A 24189-nucleotide genomic window follows, 5' to 3' on the forward strand; every position below is an offset into this window, starting at 1 on the left:
GCAAGAGACTTTCTGAGATAAGAAAGCCCAAATCTATTTCACATATGCAGACTATATTAAGCTTCCCAACACAATATTTTTCTACTGTCAGTTATTATTACTTAATTGTTTAAAAGTGTGGGTGAGAATAGAGTTGGATTATTTATATTTTTTAAAAATACATCTGCTGTCCAAAGAAATAAAACACAACAGGGACTCAACCTCTTGTCAACTATTGACAACTATCAATAGTGTCAAGAAGTGTATTTTCAGATGCACCAAAGGGAGTAGAACTGTTATAGAACAGTTTTGAAAACAAAATTTCCCAGTGATTCCAGTGATTTGTCTAAGAAAAAGTAGATGCTTTGCAGAAAAGATACTTCCTATTCTAATATGGTTAAAGCAGAGTTCTTAAGTTACTAGACTCCTACACAAATAAGGAAGAAAGAGCTAAATACATCTGTTCCACTATTTAGCACAAAATATAATCTGAATTCCTTTATGTAGCTCCTCCTCATGCAAAGCAAGACATTTTGTCATCTGCATAATGCCATGTTAGAAGTGTAGCAGAGATTTTCCTCCCCCCCCTTCTAAGTATGAAATACTGGGAGCACTATTCAGAAGGGCAAGATTCTGCAAGGTCTAAAGCATTCTATTCTGCTGGTTTCACATTCACAGATAAGTAAGTTTTGTTTAAACCTTATCAGATGCCTTTCTATATAAAACTAATACTTTCATATGACAAATTCTGCAGTCAATGGTAATTCAAAGTACATTTAGACACACAGCAAAATATTCTTACCTGGAGCCCAAGAAATGCAATAAATAACCCCCTCATTACCAGGAGATGTATAAACCGCTGATAAAGTATTTATGTCCCAAACTTTTATTGTGCCATCAAATGAAGCTGTAGCAAGAAGATCAGGGTTATCAGGTTTGAATTTGCAATCAAAGATGGTCTCAACATGTCCCTTAAATGAAACAAATATTTAATCCATTTTTATTACATTTGACTTTTTTCACAGTCTAACTCTAGATCAAACTCTAAAATAAATTGTATTTAATTTACCTGTCAGATCGATTAAAAATTCCAAAACCCCTTTCTATTTAGGCCTATCAGCCAAAATTTAAAGGCATAAAATAACTTGGATTATAACATGCTCTTTCATAGATTATTATTAAAATCAGAAAAATTCTTTCCTGAAACCCACAAAAGGGTACATTATGCCAGGAACTTGTTAGTATTTTCTGTTGGAACTATGCTGCTAAAAAATTGAATTAAAAAAAATTAAGCAAAAAAGCCCAAAACCAAACCCTTAATTTTTGAAAACAGGAATGTTTTTTCCCTTTTGGTAAAAAATACCTGACTGAAAAAATAAAGCTCTGTATGTCAAGCATGTTCTACAAGTTGTCTAGTACCCCACTGAATATTCTGTGTTTCTTGATACAGTCTACACTCTGTTGTGGTTTAAAATTCAATCCCTTAGAGATTTCATGTATCAATTGGTTGTATTCCAAGACACGCATTTGTAGAATTTAAGTTGACAAATATATGAAACATAGGTATTATGTAAGAATTTTTTTTAAGCCTCAGTTGCTTTACAGGATTAAACCAAATAAAAATGGAAAGAGAAAACCAACCAAAAGCCTCTCTTCACATGCATATGGGAAAATATACAGAGGTGAAAATTATTTGCTTGTTTGGAGTTTTTTCGGTGAAAAGGGAACTCGGAAAGAGGAAAAAGAAATATGCCCAAGAACCTCAATAAGCAAAAGACTGGTGAAGAATAGGGTCTTCTAATATATGTTAAATCTGTTTCTGATTTTCAGCTTCAAACAAAATTTAATAATTCTTAATAATGTTTTTGTAATGTTAAACTGAGTGCATTCACCATATAGCTCTCTGATTGTACTCATTGTACTGAATTATAGAAAACCCACTAGAGAAAATTTCTGAGAAGGCCATTACACTAAAATTTCAGTTAAAAAACAAATAAACAAAAAACAAATCCTTAAATCTTTATTTCTGGTTTAAAACAAACCACCAGAATATTTCCAACAGAAGACAGAAATTTCCAATAAAAGATTACTTATAACTTCAGAACTGTAATTTTGTTTCCTAGAAATTTAGGCTCTTTTTAACAATAGAAACTGCTTTAAAGTACTGCAAAGACTTCATTCTCCAGTTTTTTGCTGTTAGAAGAAAGCATAAGCCAAATAAGCTCTCTATTCAAAGACAGAGATGAACCATACCAAATCTCTAAGGAAATCCCACTTTTTGGCTCCCATGTCATAAAGCCCCACTCCACCATCCATGAAGCAACAGACGGTATGACCAGGAGGAAGAGAAAATTCTTGGTTTTGGCTTAAAGTTGGAGGAGGAAGAGCCTCACTTGTTGAAGATGTATGGTGATTTTTAGTAGGATACTGTGAAGAACAAGCTTAACAATATAAAGCAAAAGATAAAGAGAGAAGATTATTTCTTATTTTAATACTAAGTAAAATTATAAAGAGTAAAATGCTTGTATTCTAATAAGATTTGAAACAAATGAAATTGAGAATTCCTGTATGAAGCCTGGCCTACTAAAGAAGGACCATATAAGGTACTGGATCCTTTACACATATGTCTAATCCACTAGAAGTACAAGGTACTTTAATTAAGAACCAAATAGCTGACCAATCCTATAGAGATTGATCTGGACATAACAGGACTCATAAATAAGATTTTCTTAAGTTGCAGCCATTACAATGAATAACAATCAAAATTACACTTACACTTTTTCTTTGGAGGAGAATTTAGCACATGCAAGCCATGAAAACCAGTCTGCTTCAATTTAAAATTATCTATAGGTGTTGTACGTGAAACATTCCAAACACGTAACACACCAACCTGAGAATCTGAGGTTTAAAAAAACAAAACAAAACACAGAGGTATGTGGTTTGAGGACTGATTTGTACAAATATATAGCAGTGAATTAAACTTCAAATCCTAAGAATGATTTTATAAGCAAGCACTGTCAAGTCCGTAACACAGAACAGTCAGGGTTGGAGGGACCTCTGGAGATCATCCAGTGTAACATCCATGGCATTCTATTTATCCTCCATTCATCATCATGGACATATCTCTATTAACAATAATCATTATTAATATTACCTATTTAAACACACCATAAATTCTATGGAACCTCCTTCATTATAAAGTATTCTGCTAGTCTTAGCTTCCCAATTTATTAGTTCAACCTGAGCAATAATGTCTATAGCATAGAAAAGAGACAGGAAATAGATCTTCAAAGTGACATCAATTAGTACATTGAATTTTCCAATTCCAAAAGGAATTAATATATTTTTTGCTAAAGGGTGCATGAGGAAAATATTATTTAGCATTAAAAAATTGTAGAAAGTCACATATTTATGTATCTAAATTTTTTTAAACATGTAAAAACTGCTCAGTGTAGTTTTATTATTTTCCAGTTTTGTGTTATGGTCTTTTTCTATACAATTCATGTATGCTTCTACTTGTAAAAATATTATGAAACAGAAAAATCAAACTTGGAGTATCAATTTTGAAGACTCAGTCCTGTATTTGTTATCTTTGTATAAAACAGGAAATAAAAGCCTTACCTCCAGTTATAAACATTCCAGGTGCACTAGAAACCCAGGCTAAACATTGAACAGATGCTGCTGCACTGGGAAAACTGAAAGTTGTGATACAGGACAGGGATTCAGAATCAACAAGTCGAATACCATTATGTAAATTAGCAACAAGAAGGTAATCAGTTGACAAAGGGTCCCACTCCAGAGCTGTAACTGGATCTTCTTCGTCTGTTCCTTCAAGAGGCTCTGGTCTTAAGACATGTTTCTGATTTTTAGAACCTTTAAAGTGCACAAGAAAACAGGTTATTTAAAAATTAAATCAAATATACCCTTTCAGTAGTTACAAGATTGGCAAACAAAATTTTTTGCTCTCCCCCTGAAATTTTCACTAGCCTGCTCTATTGTCTGCACCCATGAAAGTAATGGAGCTATCTTTACAATATTTGATTTAGAGCATTTCTTTTTCTATCAAATTCGACTTTAATACAGCAGAAAACAGAAACAGCTCTCAGGTTTATAAACATAATTTTATAGGAAAGGAAAGTATGTTAAATCATATACATTGTTCTAAGAATTTCTGTGAGGAAAGGTCTGCAGCACAGCATAAAAAACAAGTTATTTTAGTGTCAGTAAATCTGCACACGACAGAAAATACAGGCAAAAAAAGGTAGTTTGAACCGCAAAAACATTGTGGCAGTAAAAGGCTTTTTCTGAACAACTGCTTTTAGACTTTTTTTTTTCTTTAAAACTATGTGTGCAGCTATGAAGCATTTACAGATTCTGTAGCCAAAACCGACCATTAAGTATCTATTCTGACACCTACAAAAAAGATGATATTTCACTTGATGATCTATATTATCAAAACCCACATTTTTTTAATATCATACTTATCTCCCACTTTTTATTTTTACAGAGAGATTAATCTTAGTTTTATGAGACAGTATACAGTCCAAATGAAATAGATATGTAATTTTGAAGTTATGAAGTTATTAAAAAAAATAAAAATACTGCTTTTCTAGAAATAAGGAAATGCAACCTTCCGTTACTCAGCTTCAATCTGATTTTCAATTTTGGTACTGTTTCATACATATTACATCTAGGGCAACTTTATAAAATCAGTTACTACAAATGGGAAAAATAATTTAAGACTGCACGAAAATTAACAGCACGAACCAATTTCTTAATTCCATTTTTTACTCTTCTGAATCATTGGGAATAACAGCAGAAGTATGGTAATTGCTTTAATCTGCAAAAAACTTGAGAACTCACACTTTTTTAAACAATATCACCTGCTTATATTACAGCTCACCTTTTTTGTTTTATAGACAACAAAGTAGAATTGTCATTTTTCAGTTAGCTATGCAAGAGCTAAAAGCAAAAAGTCCTCGAGTGACTGAAGCCACCCATATTCAAACACTTCAGCCCCAAGAAAGCACAACTACCTGGTGGGAGAGTGTAAGACAGTATGTATCTAGGAGCCATTCAGTTTCACCTGTGTTTCAAAAAAAGAGTCTAAAAGCAAACCTCATGAAAACCCTAACTGCTAAATTTGTTTTCCATTAAAAGAAGACATGAACAGTATGAATCATGCAACTGAGTCACAGGTCATTTAAGTAAGTTGTGCTTGTTTAGAGAACAAATGAAAGAGAAAACATTTAGCTCTATATGACTGCATTGAATCTCCCTGAAAACTGGGTATTAATCTTATATTATTGCATATATTTTCTTCACACTAAATGTTCTGATGTAATAATGCATAGTCTAGAGTTAATAAAAAAGAAAATATATCCAGAGAAAATATATTCAGAGAAAACTAAGTAGACAACAACAGTGAAAAAAAAGTGTAGTCTGCTACTTATGCAGAAAATTTTGACACAGCTTTCAAATTTTATTTCTCTGTTGGAAATGAAGAATCTTGATCATGCTGAGAATAGGAAACAACTTGTATACTTTTTTATTTTTAAATTATTTTAATAAATATGTGTAGTACTAAAATAATAAAAAACTCTCCTAAATACAGAGAAAAGTAACATTCTTGTGATAATCTAATCTAAATTTTGAGTTGATGAAAATAGTTTTATCCCCAACAGTAATGAACAATTTTCCTTAAACAATCTTTTTACAGCAACTTGAATTGTGATACATACAAAACTGCTGCTGCCCAGATTTTTTTAGCCTGTACTATATTTTCATTTGCAGAACACAATTTTGATATTTTAAATATTTTTCTTATTATTTCTGTTTTCATATTAAACCATTCTAGCAAGACTTCATAAAAAGTGTCAGTCTGGTAAATACTTAGATGTTATCATATTAAAATGTATTTCCTTTTCCCAATGCCAGTGCTAATTCAGTCAGCACTTCAGAAGCAAGAGAATGTATTCTGTGACATCCTGTGTGATAGTTTAGTAGAGTGAACTGAAATAAAAGAAATTTTGCATGGCTATTGGAGAACAACTCTATAATGTGTAAAACGAACACATTATTTAAAGATCAGTTTTTCTCACAAAGTTGAAAATCAATTTTTATTCAAGGAAGAAGAAACAGTTAGCAGACAACTATTTATAAACTATGCACAAATGTGTGTGGTGGATTTTAGGCAAAAGGAGAATAAATATTTTCCTGTCTATCCTTTGACAGAACAAAACCACAAAGATAATATCAAGCGTGACATGAGATTCTATTTATAAAATTGCAGAGGATTCTAAAATAAAAAACAGATCTCCAGAAGAAATGAAGAAGAAAGTAGAAAAGTAAACAAAAGATTCAAGTCTTTCCATTCAGAAGAAGAAACTTGCAGGAAAATATAATTCAGTAGAAGATTATGGTTGTTATCATTCTCAATAAGTAAGTGCTTATTGCAGTTGTCAAAAAGTTGCAGTCCTATCTTGGTCACAAAAGGGAGGAGACATATAGAAAATGCTCTGAATTCTTTATCTAAGAAAACATATTTTTATGATATGGAAAGAATAGGAATATGAATCAAGAAAAAAATTTATGTATGCAGCTACATTGTAGAATCTAACTAAAAAGTGCAGAATTACAAGCATAAGGAGAAACAAGTTATACATATATAAATCTAAATATTTTGCCACATGAGGTTTTTACCTGGTTGAAAAATAGACAGGCTTCCATCAGTATGTCCAAATACCACCTTTCCTTTTTTCTTTGGATGCCATCTAAACAGATTGATATCTGACAAGAAACTATGTGCTTCTCTATGCGCAGTTACCCCGCTGTCAGGTCCTGAGATAGTCCAAATGTACAGCGGACCTCTGTGGGACACAAATGCAACTGCATCAACTGCATTCCAGCACCAGCCAAGGGATGCAGGAATTCCTGAAACATACAGGTAAACCTTGTAAGAACCAGGATACTAAATTCTGTGTAGTCTTCCTTGACCCAGTATCAGCAATTGTCTTGAAAAACAATAGAAATACATAAAAATTCCTCAACTAAAATTTAGAGAACTATGTGAACATCTTACAGTGTAAAAGTGAACTACAGACTTCCATAAGCAAGGAGTAAAATTATTTCCCAAATTACTTTTATGCTACTTTGATGGGCCATATTTCATACCAATGCTTCATCAATGCCAACGACAATCAAACATTTGAAAGAGGATAAGTCTGATCCTGCAAACAATACTTTCATTCATTCAGAATTTCATTTACTACTATGTTTTACTGTGAGCTATTTGCTATTAAGATATTAAAATATTGAGAATTTCCAAATGCCTATTTTAGCAAAATACAATGAAATCTAGAGATAAATCTAACAGAACCAGATATTTGTGACAAAATCTGAAAGCTAGCTCTATAATAAAAGGGAACTTTAGATAGCTTTCTTCTGGATACATGCCAGTTTTAATTCAGTTGTTTAATACCTAACTTGTAGGCAGCCCCATTTAAGAATTTTGATCTTAACATCTCAAACCTTCATCATCCTCATAAATTAATAGTGTGAGTCTGAAAGAATAAATGAAAGTAAGACATATTCCTCAAGCTGAAAACTTAAAACTGTATCTAGATTCTTTTATACAGCAGTGTAAGAAGGACGAAAAAAGAAACCAATGTAAGGTTTAAATATATTATCCTAAATTAGTTTCTAAAAATATTAAAATAAAAATAACATCACTTCTTTCATGTGTAGTAGTCTTGGTTTGAAACCCAAGACAGTAGTCATTGTCTGAAGTAGATTTTTAAACAAGCAATATATTGAAAATACTTACTGAAAGAAGTACTTATTGAAAAATAAGTAGCAGCATGTATATTCATGCATGAACTGATACAATATTTCTTTTAGAATAGATTAAACCACTGTGGAGTTTTCTTTTGTATGATATGCAAGATGTAAAAGATTTACAGAGGCATCCCTAAATGCTCTGGAGAGAAAAGAGTAGGGAGTCCCAAAATAGCTTATTAGGCCCTGAGATTCTGACAGTTCTTGGGCTGCATTCACTTTCCAAGAATGAAAATGTAGGAGTCAAGGACACCTGATGAAATTGACTATAAGAACAGAAATACAGGTACTGGTTTTGACTAAATGGCATAAATCAGAACTGGGCAGGGAAATGTAACTGCAACACAGATGCTTAACCCCCTAGACCTGCAATAAAATCTCCCCCAGTTTCAAGGCCTGAGGCAAGATTCAGATAGACAAGCATCAAGGTATTTAAACAAAAGCTGTTGTTGAAATTCATTGATTATTTATGCTTGAATCTGTTAAGGCTACCTTTTTTTTTGCTATCACTTAGCTAAAGTAATTGGGAAATTTAATATTTAAAAATTCAAATTTTTATCCTTTTATACAGTGATGAAAATAATGTTGATTTTGAGGTTTTTTCCTCCTCTGTTCAATAATAAATCATTAGCAAAGTTAATTCTTGAATCAGTTAAATTCTTTAGAGAAAAAGAATGTCTTTGTTTACCAAATACAACATGGTTGACAGCAATTTACTCAAACACACTATCATTATTTTCTAAAATGAACTGCAACAAATATGACAAGAATATTGTGTTAGGCAACTGTTAAAACTCCAGCCTACCAACTATAGAATTTACACTATGTCAAGTATTTCTCATACTCATGCATCAAGCTGTATGAATAAAATAGAATCTCCATGTCTAAAATACCTTTTGTATTTTCCAGCTTGGCCACAACTTTCTGTTCATTCACATTCCAAATGATCACTAAACTATCAGCACTGGCACTTGCAAACACGTCAGGGTTGTGGGGACACCAGGATATGGCTGTGATTGTCTTCTTATGCTCGGACATAATCGCATGGAGCTTGAATTCATTGTATCGGTGGTCCAGCTAAACAAATAGTAAAACTCATTTTAGAAATATGTTTTTGGTAAACTTACTTTAAATACCTCTGTGTTGGAGAATACTTATGGATTGATTTATTGTGCATTTAACTATTGCGAGTGCCTGACATGTCAATAAAATAAATTCTCATACATTTGACTTGGAAAGGTTGCCTGACATTCAACTATCCAGAAAAAAGTTGTATGTCTAGCTTCCTGTTACTTATAAATTATTATATTGCATTTAGAAGTGTACTCAATCCTAAAATGCTTTATTTATAGGCATGGTAACAATCATTTAGTAATCTCTAAGGGGGTAAACAGGACAATATAAAAATCAGTTTGAAATCCTTCTCATTTTTTAAATTACTTAGTACAGTTAAAAATACATGTTAAAAAAAGCTACCCAAATATGACACAGTAAATTTTGTTCATTTTAATCCTACTACCAGTATAACTCTTAAAATTAAAGTAAGTACATCCTTTATTTACCGACATATTCCCCATCTGAAAATTCTATGTCACAGCATTTCTAATTTTTAGTTAGGTGTTGATGTACAGCAACTGGAAACTTCAGCAGAACACAGGGCTGAGGAGTTCAGGCTCCAAATTGAATAAAGATGGGTCACTGAATCCACAACTCTGAACCATTTTAATCCACTGTGCAAAAAACCTATTTTATATTACAGCTTCAAATGGAATTATGGAATTGCTCCATCTCTCCCTCAGAACCCAGACTTCTATCACTGAACTTCACTCATCTCAAATGTTTATTGCACTGTAACCTGTCTTCTAAAAACAATCCTAGGCACATATAACTTCAGGGATATCTTGAATGGAATATTGAGCTTTACATAGATATCTTCTCAGCAACAGACATACTTGTAAAAGCATTGCAGAAACATTTGTTGAAAGGGTTCAAACCAAAGTCAGATCAACAACAATGTAAAAGTATAATTGAACTGATAAAAAAGAATAATCTTACCTGATAAATATAAACAGCAAGCGTAGCACAGTAGGCAAATCTGTCCCCACTAGCAGCACATATATCCTTGTTCCATGGCTGACATCCAGCAGCTAAAAGACCCACTTGTTTCACATGTGACATTTTTGCCTTTAAAACAGAAATTCATTAGACTCCAAGATGAGAAAATACTAAAGAATAGAATAATACATTTTTATTCCCATAAATAATCTATACATGTCTACTTAAAAAATATAACTTGCCTGAGGTACAAATGAATGTATCAGAAGAAAGAACAAGTAGATGTTCAGAGGCTACAGTGCCACACAAGAAAGGGTGCCTAATACAATTCACGACAATCGCTTGGAAGAAAAGGGGGGGGAGTAAGGGGTGCCCATAAAACCTTGACTAGCTCTTGATTTGTACTAGCTGGAACAGTTCATCGTGTCCATTTGCTTCTGTGGTCTGGTTCAATACTTTCTCTATTGCAGTTTACTGCCTTCTCTGCTCTCCCATTCATCTCCCACTGACAGCCAGACAAAATAAACTACATTCTAATAGTTTTAAGTAAAATCAACATGTAGAAAGGTCTTCAAACCACTTGCATAGAACAACTTTTTATCATATTATCCTCCTTATTATCATCCTTTCTGGAGAAGCTTTCTAACTTTTCTTAATAATTGCTGTTGAACAAAAAAGTTGAAGTGAGCTTTTAAAAATCAAAAGCAAGTCTTAGGGTAACATTACTGTACAGCAAGCTATGCTCTCCAAGTTCAAAACTAATATCACGGTACCAGCTGTGCTCAGAGAAAACTGACTTTAACACAAAAATGCAAGAAATGCTTTGCTGGGCCAGACCAATTATTTACGTAGCTCCCATTTCATTCAGGATAATTGTCAACATGTTACCTAGTAACAGAATGCCTCAGGGTCACATTTATACTGTGGATACATTAATGGACTGAGGGACATTATGTGGAAAAGTATTAGATGGAGTATGGAGGATGACATCTTTAGGACAAAGAGCTAAGACTATAAAACTGAAAGAGAAGGAGAGCTATGCTAAATTTACCAAGTGTTAGGTACCATTTCAAGCTCCACAAAAGAAAGGGAATTAAAAGAAATGAGACTTCAAAGGCAATCAAGCATTTTGAGGGAGCAACTATTGATGAAGTACAAGGCTTGGTTATGCAATATGTTGCTATGTAATAGTTTAGCACAGATGTGTTGCTGTAGATCACTTTTGACCTACTTGATGTCAAATACATAGAGGGGGAAATATTTTTCTGGATGACAGTAGTATTAAGGCACATACAGAACAAACTTTATACAGGTGTTGAAGTAGTTATCTACAGTACCCAAAGGAACCTATTGATCACTATCGACTAAAAGCTGGTTGCCTAAAAATTATCAAAGTTTCATTTTAATGCATTTATACAAGGGATAAAAATAAAGTTGAATTTTTTTTTTTTTTAATTTTTTCTGCTCTGCTTGACAAGTAAACAGTAATGAATAAATATAGGTAGCAAATTCCATGTCATCATGCTTCTCTCACTTTGGAAAGTGTGAAAGAAAAAGAAAAAAATTGAGAGCAACTTATTTCTTTAGCAGAAGATCAGGATCAGTTGAATGTTTGAGACTGATCATCTCCAAGATATCACTGACCCTAGGTTAAGTGCTTAATGTTCTGAGTGAGTACTAAACGACTGAAGGAAATTAAATGTTCACATGTAACCTTGGAAAATTTTGCTAAAACAGACTGCACCAGCAGAACAGAAATATAAAGAAAAGCAAATTATGAGATCCAGCTTTGTTGAAGACTAGTGCTTTGGCTATTAGACTTCCTATCTGTATGTCAATAATATTCATTCTTCCGACTTCTGCAGCAAATTAGAGATTCCAGGGAGAACATTTCTATAAATTTTATCATCTTGCAGCTCCTTGTTCTCATGTTCTAAATTATATGAGAGAAATGTATCTAATTGTTTAAAGAATCAACATCATCACACGGCAAAAATTCCTAATGTTGCCATTTAGTGTTCTTTATTGCTAAGTAAAATTACAAATTTCAGAGGTCCTTTCTGTGCAAATAAAGTGTAAATCACATATGCAGAGAAATATTTGGATCTGGGTTATTCAGAACAGACTTCTAGTTCCCATGAAAAAATAATTGGCAACATTAAAAATCTTTTTCTGAAATTTAAGTCCCCCAGCTGATTAGATATTTTTGAAAGCACAGAATACCTGGAACTAGAAATTTTGGGTTCTGTTCTTAATTCCAGGGAAAACAATGGTTGAAACTCTAGGTGTGTCAACAAACTGATAAAGAATGTTTAAAAAATAAAAAAAAAAGCCACGTGAAACTGGAGAAAATTAGCTGTAAAATATTAGATTATCATAGGTTTAGTTTTCAGGTTTACCACCTGAAAGCCATCAAATGGAAGATTGATAAAAAAGTTGATAACTATATAGAACCTAAGACTACACAACTGTTCACTTCATAAAATAACAAAATGTTCTTACATTGTACAGATACTCTTTTTTACCTTTTCATACTGGAGCTAAAAATTCCTGATTTGCTGAAATTTTAATTTGTAAGAAAATATGACTTAAGTCTTGTTTAATTTGCAGTTTGATTACAGGTAAAATTAATCATAAAGCTAAGATCTCTTACAGATGCTAAAACAGAATTCCACAGATTCTTGTCTCAGAGTAACAACAGACTTGTTTTGTGGGATTCTGCAGTGTTTTTTATAAAAATGCTAATGGATGAAATTTTTCAATTTTAGATGAAAAATGCTTTATAATATATCATTATTTCACTGAGTTCAGAATTCATGCTTAGTAAGTATTCTTAAACTTTGACTGGATTTTCCCTATTTAAATATATGTAAAAAAGTTACATTTATAAAATATTGAGCTTTATTAGAGAAAAGTATTTGTATTTTATTTACTAATATTTATTGCTTTAAACTTGTTATTATTTCCTGCTCTTTGTAATGATATACTATTTTACAAGAGGAAGAATTTGCCTTGAAATTCAGTATGACAATATCCAGAAGAAATGACAGTTATGTGGAATACTGACTTGCTCTCATAGGTATCATGTCTTAAATCAGTTTCCTGCATATCTTTTCAAACATTATAGATTTCTGTTAAGCATAATTAACAGAATAAGCAGAGTATAAAATAGATGTATTCATCAGAACAACCTGAGTAAAATGACAAAAATGTAGAAATGCAGCATAACTGAAAATATGTATGATATCAATCATGGTGCATTTTTATACAAGGGAGATTTTTTATACTTTGTAAAAAAGCATTTTATTTTGAAATAAAGGATGTAAAAGTAACTATATTTGACTCTTAAGTATACAACGAAAAAAACCCCTGTGCATGTCAAAAACGTATACCACATTGAGAAAGCTAGCAGTGTGTGCTCACAGTTTCCAAGGAGATGAAGGTAAGAGGGAGGACAGCAAAACCATTTCTTTTCAATTGGCAGAAGCAGTAACATTCTAGGTCTTTCCTTGTTGCTTAATATAGAAAAGAACCCAAACAACCAACCACATTAAACTGAAATTTGGTATATCATAATTTTAAAATAACAACTGAACTGACTTTATATAAATAACTTAAAGATAAATGCCTAATAATCCCTACCTTAGCATAGGTGTAATTTTTTGCAAAGCACTTTAGAATGTCCATGTTCATTCCAATACCTTGCTGGTCCCAAAAATGGAAAATATTGTTCTGATTGTAGAACGAAATCACTTTACTTGACAAATAGGAGGAGCTAAATCTTGATGTTCACAGAATAATGCAGTTACTACAGGATGCTGGAGAAAAGACTGAGTGTTGTGTCACACCACACACAAAACTGCAGTGTCAGTAGCCTGGCAACTGCAGCTCTTTAACAGGCACCATTTTAATTTTAATCTAACTCCTTTTTGTCTGTCTGCTTCAGCTGCTCAGCGTATTTCACTGCTTGCAGTATTTTCCAATTGCACTACAATAACACTTGTAAAATAACAATAGCTCTTTAAACACATCACTTAACACGATCATTATCAATACAGTGCTTGCATGTTATCAGCATCCAGAAATGTCTAACCATCAGGAACAAGCAACAACAGATGCCAATGTGCTTTGATTGTGGTCCATGTGGTGTATGACCTATCCAAATGAGTCCATATGCAATATGGCATGCATACAAAAGTGGATATACAGTAGCCTTATGTTAATCAATATGCTTGTGTGTATACAGAGTGTAGTTTCTTAACAACTACAAGCAATAAAGTGCTAGTTTCCTCTGCTTCTGTTCATTCTATTGTGATTATCTTCCCATCAGGTTTGTATCCTTTCTGATGTGGAAAGCTTGCTGTCACTCCTGTATGTTTGACATATAAAACTGTTATATCTCATCCAGACTATTGTCCCAAGGTACCAATATTTTTGTCAGCAAATCAATGCTAACATAATAATTAAGACATAAAGACATTATATGACATTATATCTCCTTAAAGACATTGGGTATATTGGGTATATACCCATCTTTGGGGAAAATTAAATTCACTGGAGATGAAAATGCCCCCTGTGAACCATAGCTTCAAATTCATTACCCTATCCAGTGGGACCAGTTAGAAGCACCAGATAATGACAATCATTTTGTCTTGCTAAAAACATGAAAACCTTCATACTTATGTAGAAATCTTGGCATGTTTGCAAGACAGAGCAGAAAATTACTTCTGACTGACAATGTCAGCCTCAAGAGTACTGAGACTCATGTAAAACCACAAACACAAATAGCACTGGTGTTTTTCCTGTGGGGCTGGGGAACACCAAGCATATTATAGCAATGCTAAGAAATTAAATGCTCATTAATCTGTCTTGACCCATGAAATAAGGGTTATTGGAAATACTCTGGTGTATATGCAGCTTAAAGTCCAATAAACAGTTTGCAATATGAAAACTTTGACAAAACAAACAAAAGTTCTTCCTGCTTTGGAGTACTGCAAAATGCTAACAAATTTTCAGTCTTGACATGGTGTACTAAACTGCAGCTACTAGTGTAGGTCTCTGAACAGTCTGAGACAATACACACCACTCAAGCAACTGCTTATGGGCAAAAGACAAACAAAGTCTGACTATAATAGTAATAAGAATGTAGATAATCATGTTGGCTTACACATGTACTTCTATACAAAAGTGAAGCTCTTCACACTTTCCGGGAGAATTCTATCAAGGTAGTCTACTGCTTATTAAAGTGCCAGGCTGATTGCTAGTTTACCACAAAGCACTATAGATAGTCTGCAAAAACTGGAAAAGTTTTTTTCTAATTTTGTATACAATTCATGGCACAAAGGCCTTGTACAGCTCCCAGAGGAAGAGGGTGCCATGGAGAAGGCTTTAAATTTCAACAAGATTCCTTGAAAATACCAGAAGCTTTGGCTAGTCTTGCAACCAGAAGTTGCAGATGACATTTCCTAATCTATGACAACCTAGAAAGTGTTCAAAATGTGCATTCACTTATCCAGACTCTGACCAGAAAAACAATACTCTGATTTAATAGATTATTTGAAATGAACAAGTGTTCTACTGGTGTTCACAGCCATTTTAAACCTCCACAATAAACCTGGACCCAAATCACTACCAGAACTGATCTAACCACAGGATCTCTGGCTTCAAAAGGGAGGAAAGTTTGAAACTTGAAATCACAGTCCAAGTCTATTTTACAGAAACAAACACTAGAAATAAAATCCAAATATATTAATCCAAGACATACACCCTGCCCAGAAAATATAAAGCAACAACATTAAAAAATGGTAACACAGTAATTTTACAAAGTAGTGGTTTTGACCGTCTTGACTACACTACTTGTACATTTAACTAGAATACCCTTTATTGTGCAACTTTAACAGGATAATCTAAAGAGCCATACTAGGTTAGAAATCAAGCATAGAGAAATGCTGACATTTCTAACTGTACATCACCAGCAATGGTGCACTACACACCTAATCAATATGAATCCATCTAGCAGTGATAACAAAGCCATTATCTATGGAGTATTGCTTAATCAGAGTTTGCAGATAATGTGTGTATCACAGAGAGATATGAATACAACCATGCATGATCACAGTATGAAGTATGTAGGAGTCTGCCTAAGATTCTGTTCTCATCTTCCAATCCAGAGCTGCAACAATCACCAGAAGATTGCTTTTCTTCTTGCAAATTGCCAAGACTATTCTGATTTCAGATAAAGTTACCTCTTGACACATCTCATATCTAAATCCCTGATGACAGCTATTAAAAGGTAATTTTACATCTGAAACATCCATATAATGAGTGACATGTAAAATGAGAACAGTGGAACAGCATTAATACCTGCCAGTTTTTTATACTTAGTAGCATATAGCTGGCATTATCAAGTAATGCACAATAATACAATTAAAGGAGCTGCTTTCAGTAGCATCTCCCACATTCTAATTCATTAGCTGACCATACATTGTGAAAACAAGAAAAAGAAATCTCAGAAGTATAAGATATCATAAAAGAGCTTAATACAGTAAAAGAAATGTGACCTGTATTCATTTCCCACCATAAATCTATGAAAGCAGCTGTAGACATGCAGCTAATGAATGCTAAAAAAAAGAATAAAAATCCAAGTTCTCCTGCAAATGTTGCTATAGTAACAACTCCTCCTCAGAAAAATGTTAATAAAAACATAAAGCTTTCCAACTTGGAAATTACCCTAGGTGAATTTAGTATCTCCCAATTTTTTTTTTACCCTATTACTAATTATAACTATTTTATTTTTTTCCATGCATGGTATATTAGTTCCTTCTAATTCAATAAAATGAAATGTTTGCTTTCCACCTCATTGCATATGAAAAAATTACTACTTGTTAAATTATGCACCCTAAAAAATGCAAGTAGGTGGTTGTCACATGTCCAGTACCTTGTATCCAGCTAGCAAAATTAATTTTCCAAAAGCTCATTTTGAATAAGGTTTATTTATGATTCAAGACCTCACTAAAACTACTAAAAATTTCTTCCTAGTACCACTATAGAAATATTAATTTTGATACTATCAATATAATAATAAAGAGCGGCTTAAAGAAGAAAAATATAAAAGCAGTAAAAGAGAAAATATTACTTTAAGCAATTCTTACTCTTTGTTGTCCTTCATACCAATCATCTTCATCAAACCAGTGGGAAATATAAGTCATCCAAGCCATGAAAGAAGGCACAGTTGAAATGAAAAATACAAAATCTAAACACATATAAGTACAATAAGTCCTGTGCTAAAATTTACTCAACACTACAACTACTCAAGATCAGATCTGAAGCTCAAGATCAAAGCAAGCAATTCAAAGATCACATCTGAAGTCTGTGGTATGATTTGAGATTATTATTTTAAATTCATAAATATGTAATCTGAAATACTTTTAATAGCAATTTAAATGTCCCTATTGGATTTTCCAATGGAAAACAGAAATCAATACTAAAACAATTAATAGATTATATATTCCAATATTTAAAATTAAAGTAAATTAGTGCTTCAAGATTGATTTGCTGTGCTTCTGAGCTCTGAAAATGAGGTGCTGTTTGAGTAATCCTTATCTGTCTCCTAAAAAATCACTTTCCTTTTTTAAAAATGTACAGTCTACAAAATGTAGTTCAATGCACAGAAGCTTGTACCAAAATGTAAAATATCCTCAGAATTATGGGGAATGATTTGTTTTGGTTATGTAGGGAGTGGTTTCAATTGACACAGTAGGAGGGGCCAAAATTATCGCAAATACCGAGCATCGGTTTAACCTGTTTTTAAGAGGAAAAAAAAAAAAAAAATCTGCAACTCCATTGTTCACAGCTAGCAGAGCCTAAAGGGCTCAGCTGCAGTCACCAGCACTGCCTGAAAAATGTAAAAAGCCTAATTTAACTAATTCATTGGAATGGATCTGCTTCTTGTCCCCAGAAGGGTTTCATATATCTGACAGCATTTATTCCTTCCGCAGGTATTGTCCTTTTCTGCATTTATTCCTTCCGCAGGTAGTATCCTTTTCTGGCATGCTTCCAAGTGTCACATTAGATTTCACAGTGCATTATGCCAATGCAAATGAAAGATAAAAAGGAATAGAAGCTGTACTACCACATTTCAGTACTGCAGCAAATACCTCATCAGCTGTGCTTATACCTCATCATGTGCTGCCTGGGAGACATTATCATACAAATCTTTCTGACTGCATGGTTACAGCAGCTATCAAATCCTCAACAGAAATTGTGCAGACCTAAAAAAACCCCAGTTTCTTAGGAAACCTAGCATCCAGACAACCTCTGCCTTTCCATGACTTAAAAGGTTGTTCCCCACCATTTGTAATATAATAAATGCAAAAACTAAACAGAGATCCACCCGTAGCCCATGGGGAATCCATGGGGAATGCAGAGATCCACCCACAGCCCATGGGGATCCATGGGGGATGCAGAGATCCACCCACAGCCCATGGGGATCCACAGGGATGCAGAGATCTATCCACAGCCTGTGGGATCTATGGAGGATGCAGAGATCCACCCACAGCCCATGGGGGATGAGAGATTCATCCATAGCCCATGGGGAATCCATGGGTGATGCAGAGATCCACCCACAGCCCATGGGGATCCACGGGGGATGCAGAGATCCACCCACAGCCCGTGGGACCCATGGGGGAATGCAGAGATCCACCCACAGCCTGTGGAGATCCACAGGGGATGCAGAGATCCACCCACAGCCCGTGGGGATGCATGGGGGATGCAGAGATCCACCCACAGCCCGTGGGACCCATGGGGGAATGCAGAGATCCACCCACAGCCTGTGGGGATCCACAGGGGATGCAGAGATCCACCCACAGCCCGTGGGGATGCATGGGGGATGCAGAGATCCACCCACAGTCCATGGCAGAGATGCCCACACTGGAGCAGGTGATGCCTGGAGGAGGCTCTGATCCAGTGGGAGGCCTGGTGAAGAGAGAGGCTTCCTGCTTCCAGGCTGGAGCAGCCTGTCCTTGCAGGACTGCACTCTGTGGAAGTGTGACCCATGCTGCAGCAGTTTTGGGAGGACTCCTGCTCGTGAGAGGGGACCCACACTGGAGAGGTTCATGCAGAACTGTCTCCTGTGGAAGGGACCCCATGGTGCAGCAGGGTAGGACTCCTCTCCCTGTGCAGAGAAGAAAACCTTGGGTGACAAGCTGACCAAATGCTCTGTCTCTCTGCGCTGTCAGGGGGAGGGAGAAAGGAGAAAAGGTGGGGGGAAAAAGGTGTTTTTAAGAGATTATTTTACTTCCCATCATCCCACTCTGATTTTGTTTGCAATAAATTTCCTTTGTATTGTTAAGTTGAGCCTCTCTTGCCCTTGGAGTTTTGTTTTTTTTCCTCCCAGTTCTTAATTCATTAACCCTTCATTAATTTTTCTCTTCGCTGCCCAGCTGTGCAGGGGAGGGTGAGCAAGCAGTTTTTGTGGGTGTCTGGAGTTTGGCCAGAGTCAAACTGCAACAGCCTGCAGCTGCTCCACCATCTATGTGATCAGAGTTTTCTTGTGTCAGTAACAACCTGTCAGAACAATGAGTCTCAAGACAGACAAACTCTGTGACTCACATTTAGTTTCAGTATCATCAGGGAAGCATGGGCTAAAATGGATATGCATACTGTATTATCCTTTCAACAAACTGGTAAATATCTTCAACTCAAAAGTACAGATGCAATGAAAATCTCAGGAGAGCAGATGGGAACTTAAACTGTTTAAAAAATCTGTTACAATTACCTCTAAATAAGTTAAAATGGTTGGTGTTTATACATGAAAAATAATGACAAGAAAGACTGCAAATGCATCATGAGGAAATGGTTTAGTCCATTTCATTATTTATCTCCCAAGTGGAATAGTGGAAAACTATTTTACTATAGTGTGCTGGTTTTGGCTGGGGTGGAGTTAATTTTCTTCCCAGTGGCTAGTATGGGAATGTGTTTTGGGTCTGTGCCAAACATAACTGACAACACAGAGATTATGATTAATATAAATTACACGGAGCCAAGGCATTTTCTGGGGTTCATGTGAGGCTGTAAGGAAATTCCAGCTCAGACAGCTGACCCCAACTGACCAAAGGGATATTCAAGAGCATACTACATCATGCTAAGCACAAGCACATAAAGTGAGGGGAAGAATAATGGGGAGGGAGGGGAGACACTCAGAGCGATGGTGTTTGTCTTCCCAAGTAACCACTGCTGGGGTCCTGCTCTCCTGGAGATGGCTGAGCACCTACCTGCCCATGGAAAGCAGTGAAAGAATTCCTTGCTCTGCTTTCCTTGTGTGCGTGGGTTTTGATTTCCCTATGAAACTGTCTCTACCCCAACACACAAGTTCTCTTGCTTTTCCCTGCAGATTCTCTCTCCAGTCCTGCCAGTGGGGAAGTGAGAGAGTAGCTAAATGGGTAAGTGAGGTTTAGGTGTTGTTTGGGGTTCGACCATGACATACAGATATAACAAAATGTGCGTGTAGGATGAATAAAACAATGTGTACTGAATACTATAATAAAAATATAAAAAACTTCAAAGATTTCCATCCCTTAAATTGTTGTCATTAATATTAATATTAAATGTTTTATAAGTAATCTAGCATGCTCTTAAACTAAAGTCCAGTTGGTACCTCCAGTTAAGTGTTCTTTGATCTCAATTTAAGGATAACAAAATGTACTATAATAGATCAGACCAAAAGAGACATCTTCCAGGTATATACAGTCTTACAAATATCACCCAATAAATTTCTTTACAATATTCTAGAAGGAATAAAAAAAGACAAAACATCCTATTCGTTTGATGCAGAAACAATTGTTTAATTCTAGAGCTGACACAAGAAAACAGCAGGAAACTGTGTCAGGGAATATTCAGGTTAGACATTATGAAAAGGTTCTTCAACAAGAGGGTGGTCAGTCACACGGACAGATTCCTCCTGAAGTTTTTAGGACACCAAATCAGATTTTACTGAGCTTCTAGACAATGGTCTTAGTCACATGGCTTAGTGAGGAGCAGGGCATTGGACTCAATGCTTACAGACCCCTTCAAACTTGAGTTATACTATGATTCTATGATCCAACTGTCTGTGCTACAGACAATTCACAATCCTCCCTTTGGAACTAGGTAATCTCATTTTAGCTCATTTCAGGTTGACTAGGCATAAATACAAAAAACCTAAAGCAGAAGGAAAAAGTGGAAGAGATGTTGAAAATTGTGGTGCTTTAGCATATGAACATCACAATGTGTTGTTATAGTTCAGCATTACAATAATAAAGAATTGCAAGATACCAATACAACCAACCCCACCCTATTAAAAAACAGTGATTATTTTCTCTTCGTATTTTGTATGAAAGTTGATCTTCTGGACATTGCAGTGCAGATATCTGTTTAATATGAGAGCAAGTTACTATCTAGCTCTTTACAAAAGACACGACCCTAAGAATCTGGAAGAATATGCTGGAAAGTATAGTGGTCTCAATCTCTACATACTAAAAGAACTAAAAATAACATACACGTATAATTTACCCAGAAAACAGAAGATAAAAGATAACATCTGAAAAAAATGTCATATATTGCATCAGAATGAACAAACTGATGCTACTCTTCCATGCTATCTAGCAATATCAGAAGTCAGCAATGCACTTCAGTTATGAATAAAGATTTTCAGAAATGGATGAGAGGTAAGAAACCTCAATTTTGATCTTCCACTTTTATCACCAAGTTTGCAGTTAATTAATAATTTCTTAATATACAGCAACTAATCATCCATGCAGTTTTTTCCCCAAATAAATCTTTAACTACTGTTTCTGTTTCTGCATAACTACTATATACAGAAATATTTAGACATTTGTCTCTATAACTTTTATAAAAAGTCACGTTTGATATATTCTTGCCATAAATCAGTAGCATTATATATGTTTCAAAATTAAGAATTATTTTCAATTAATTCAATTTTTACCTCTGAATTTTTTATTTTTGCTGTACTCAGTTTTGTGAGAAAACTTCCTGCCAATCCATGCAGACATAATTTCATAATATGTCTCATCATAACTCCAAAAATTATCTGCCTAAGCTACTGAATTACTAAAGATTAACATGCTGTGACTTTGTATTGAAGACAAAACTCCTTACAGGAATGTCTTCTTAACAAAAAAGCACAACAAATAACCCAAAAGCAAAATACTAAAAAATTTTCTCAAATTACAAAAGTATAGGAATTCATTACTTTTATAATTCATATGGCATTATGGAAATTCATTAAATCAATATCTATAGTAAAGGAGTCAATTAAATCCTCAGGTTTTATTTATTAGCTAGCACTTATAAGGATCTTTACAATGAGAACACAAAGCATGTAATGATGTCAAATATCCTAAAATAAATCCTAAAATACAATGCTTAGAGTATTAGAGTGGCAGTGCAAGAGCCAATCATATGATAATGACACAGCAAACCTATACCTCAGCGATCTCATGTCACACGAGGTCAGGCAAGAATTAGATTTCCCTAGACTTCCCCAACTTCTACCAAGGCACTAATGGCACAAACATAGCAGGGCTCTAAAGTTGTTCTTTTTTTATTTTTCCCTCACTTGCCCTTTCCCAACAAGCTGTATGGATTTATAAGGACAAGATGACATACATAACAACCAGACCACCTTACAGTGATTAGAACAAACTGGTAGTAACAGATGTACAAGGCTATCATCACCAGCAGATCTACACTGGGCTGAGACTTTCACACAACCTTCTCACAAGCTACTTTTAAGATTGAGCTTTATCAGTTTATAGAGGAGATTAAGCTTTAGCTGCCAACAATAGCAGCAGATTGGACTTGATTATGGATCTTCTTAAAGAGAATTTAAAAATAAATTCAATGAAGTTTTATAGTTTTTTCCAAGAAAACAAATTATAATCTCTTCAGAAAAATTTTTAAGTTTGCACATACTTATAGTACCACTTTTACTATGGCTTAGCAGATGTCATTCTAATTCTGTGAAGAATACATATAAGAAATGGCAAAGTTAAATATCTCCAATTGTATCCTTGGTCAAAAAAGGCTAAAAGACACACAGTACATTTACAGAGAAAAAATACAATCTTATTTTTAAAATTATGCCTGTATTGAAATACTTGTCTCAATTTCATAATCAATACTTGTATAAAATTTGAATATAGTCAACATTAAAGAATCCCAGCTATGATTTAACCTGGCAGGTAGCTAACCCCACACAGCCACCTGATAATTTTTTGGCCTGTCAACAAGCAGTTCATAATCCAAGAAACATAGTGCACGTATTTTTTTGTAGCATGGTAAGATTTTATCTATGTCTAGCTAAGTCACTCAATTCTTACATATTCTTCAGATACATATTATATGCTAATAAATTTAGATTATAATAGTGCAAATCCCTATCTGGAATTATAATGCACACATTATAAAGTAAATATTTTAATTATATAAACTTTTTCTACTATAGTTGGCTGATTGGGATGTTAAGATAAATTAAACAATAATTACAATAAAGAACATTTCAAATGCAGATATAAAAAGTAACATAATCACTTGCTCATGTACTAAAAACTTACCTATGAAGAAAAAATGTCAGCATATGTAGCCCAAAAAACGACCACAAAGAAAATAAACTGAAGTAGGAAAATAATTTAATGAAAAAATCCCAAATTCCTTCTCGCTGTGAAACCCAAGGTAGTATTTAAAATCAATTGTATTTGTTATTGTACTTGCTGAGATAAGAAAGGTTGAACAGTCAAAGTGGGGATGACATCCAGCTGTATACCAACTTACTAATTTTCCAGTTTTGAGCTAGTACTTAAAGTTGGACGTGGGTAATAAGAACTTGATCTTATTAGAAAAACAGGTCAATGTCTGCTAACTTTGTCTCCAATATGATGTTCTAAAACACAAGATTTCCTGCCCTAGAAATTTTTACAGAGCAGTCAGTTTAACAGGTTTGTTCAGACACTTCAGAGCCACTTGTGCCCAAATATCCATAAAGGCAAAAGAAACCTCAAAAAACAAACATCACAACAAACCCGAAAATAAGAAACTCTTTAATCAAAAAAGACTGCACTTGATCTCTGGGAAACCAGAATGGGATACAGCTACATACCTGTACACAGCCAGTAGTTAAGTATAAAACATGAGTTTAGATTAGCAACAAATGGTTAGTGTTGGGAAGAGCTCTTCTCAACACTAATCTCACGCTTGACAGCGGAAGTCTCAATCTTTCTTTCCTGAAATCTAAACCAATGCATCAAACTGGTCTCCTGGATCTGA

At 34.4% G+C, this 24189-nt stretch overlaps 1 protein-coding gene across 3 annotated transcripts in view; it reads right to left on the reverse strand.

The window, feature by feature from the left end:
• WDR17 (WD repeat domain 17) overlaps positions 1-24189 on the reverse strand; it is a 75707-nt gene that overhangs the window by 48621 nt on the left and 2897 nt on the right. For 2 of the 3 annotated variants that reach the window (XM_079305676.1, XM_079305678.1), the window contains exons 2-8: positions 9871-9999; positions 8709-8892; positions 6682-6912; positions 3601-3852; positions 2755-2877; positions 2233-2420; positions 782-950 (exon numbers count right to left, since the gene is read on the reverse strand). In XM_079305676.1, coding sequence (XP_079161802.1) covers positions 782-950; positions 2233-2420; positions 2755-2877; positions 3601-3852; positions 6682-6912; positions 8709-8892; positions 9871-9993 — 1270 coding nt within the window. In that variant the 5' untranslated portion in view covers positions 9994-9999. The remainder of the gene's footprint in view (positions 1-781; positions 951-2232; positions 2421-2754; positions 2878-3600; positions 3853-6681; positions 6913-8708; positions 8893-9870; positions 10000-24189) is intronic. The other variant, XM_079305677.1, reaches the window with a different exon arrangement.

The sequence above is a fragment of the Erithacus rubecula genome, assembly GCF_903797595.1.
Source record: "Erithacus rubecula genome assembly, chromosome: 5".
Classification (NCBI taxonomy): Eukaryota; Metazoa; Chordata; class Aves; order Passeriformes; family Muscicapidae; genus Erithacus; species Erithacus rubecula.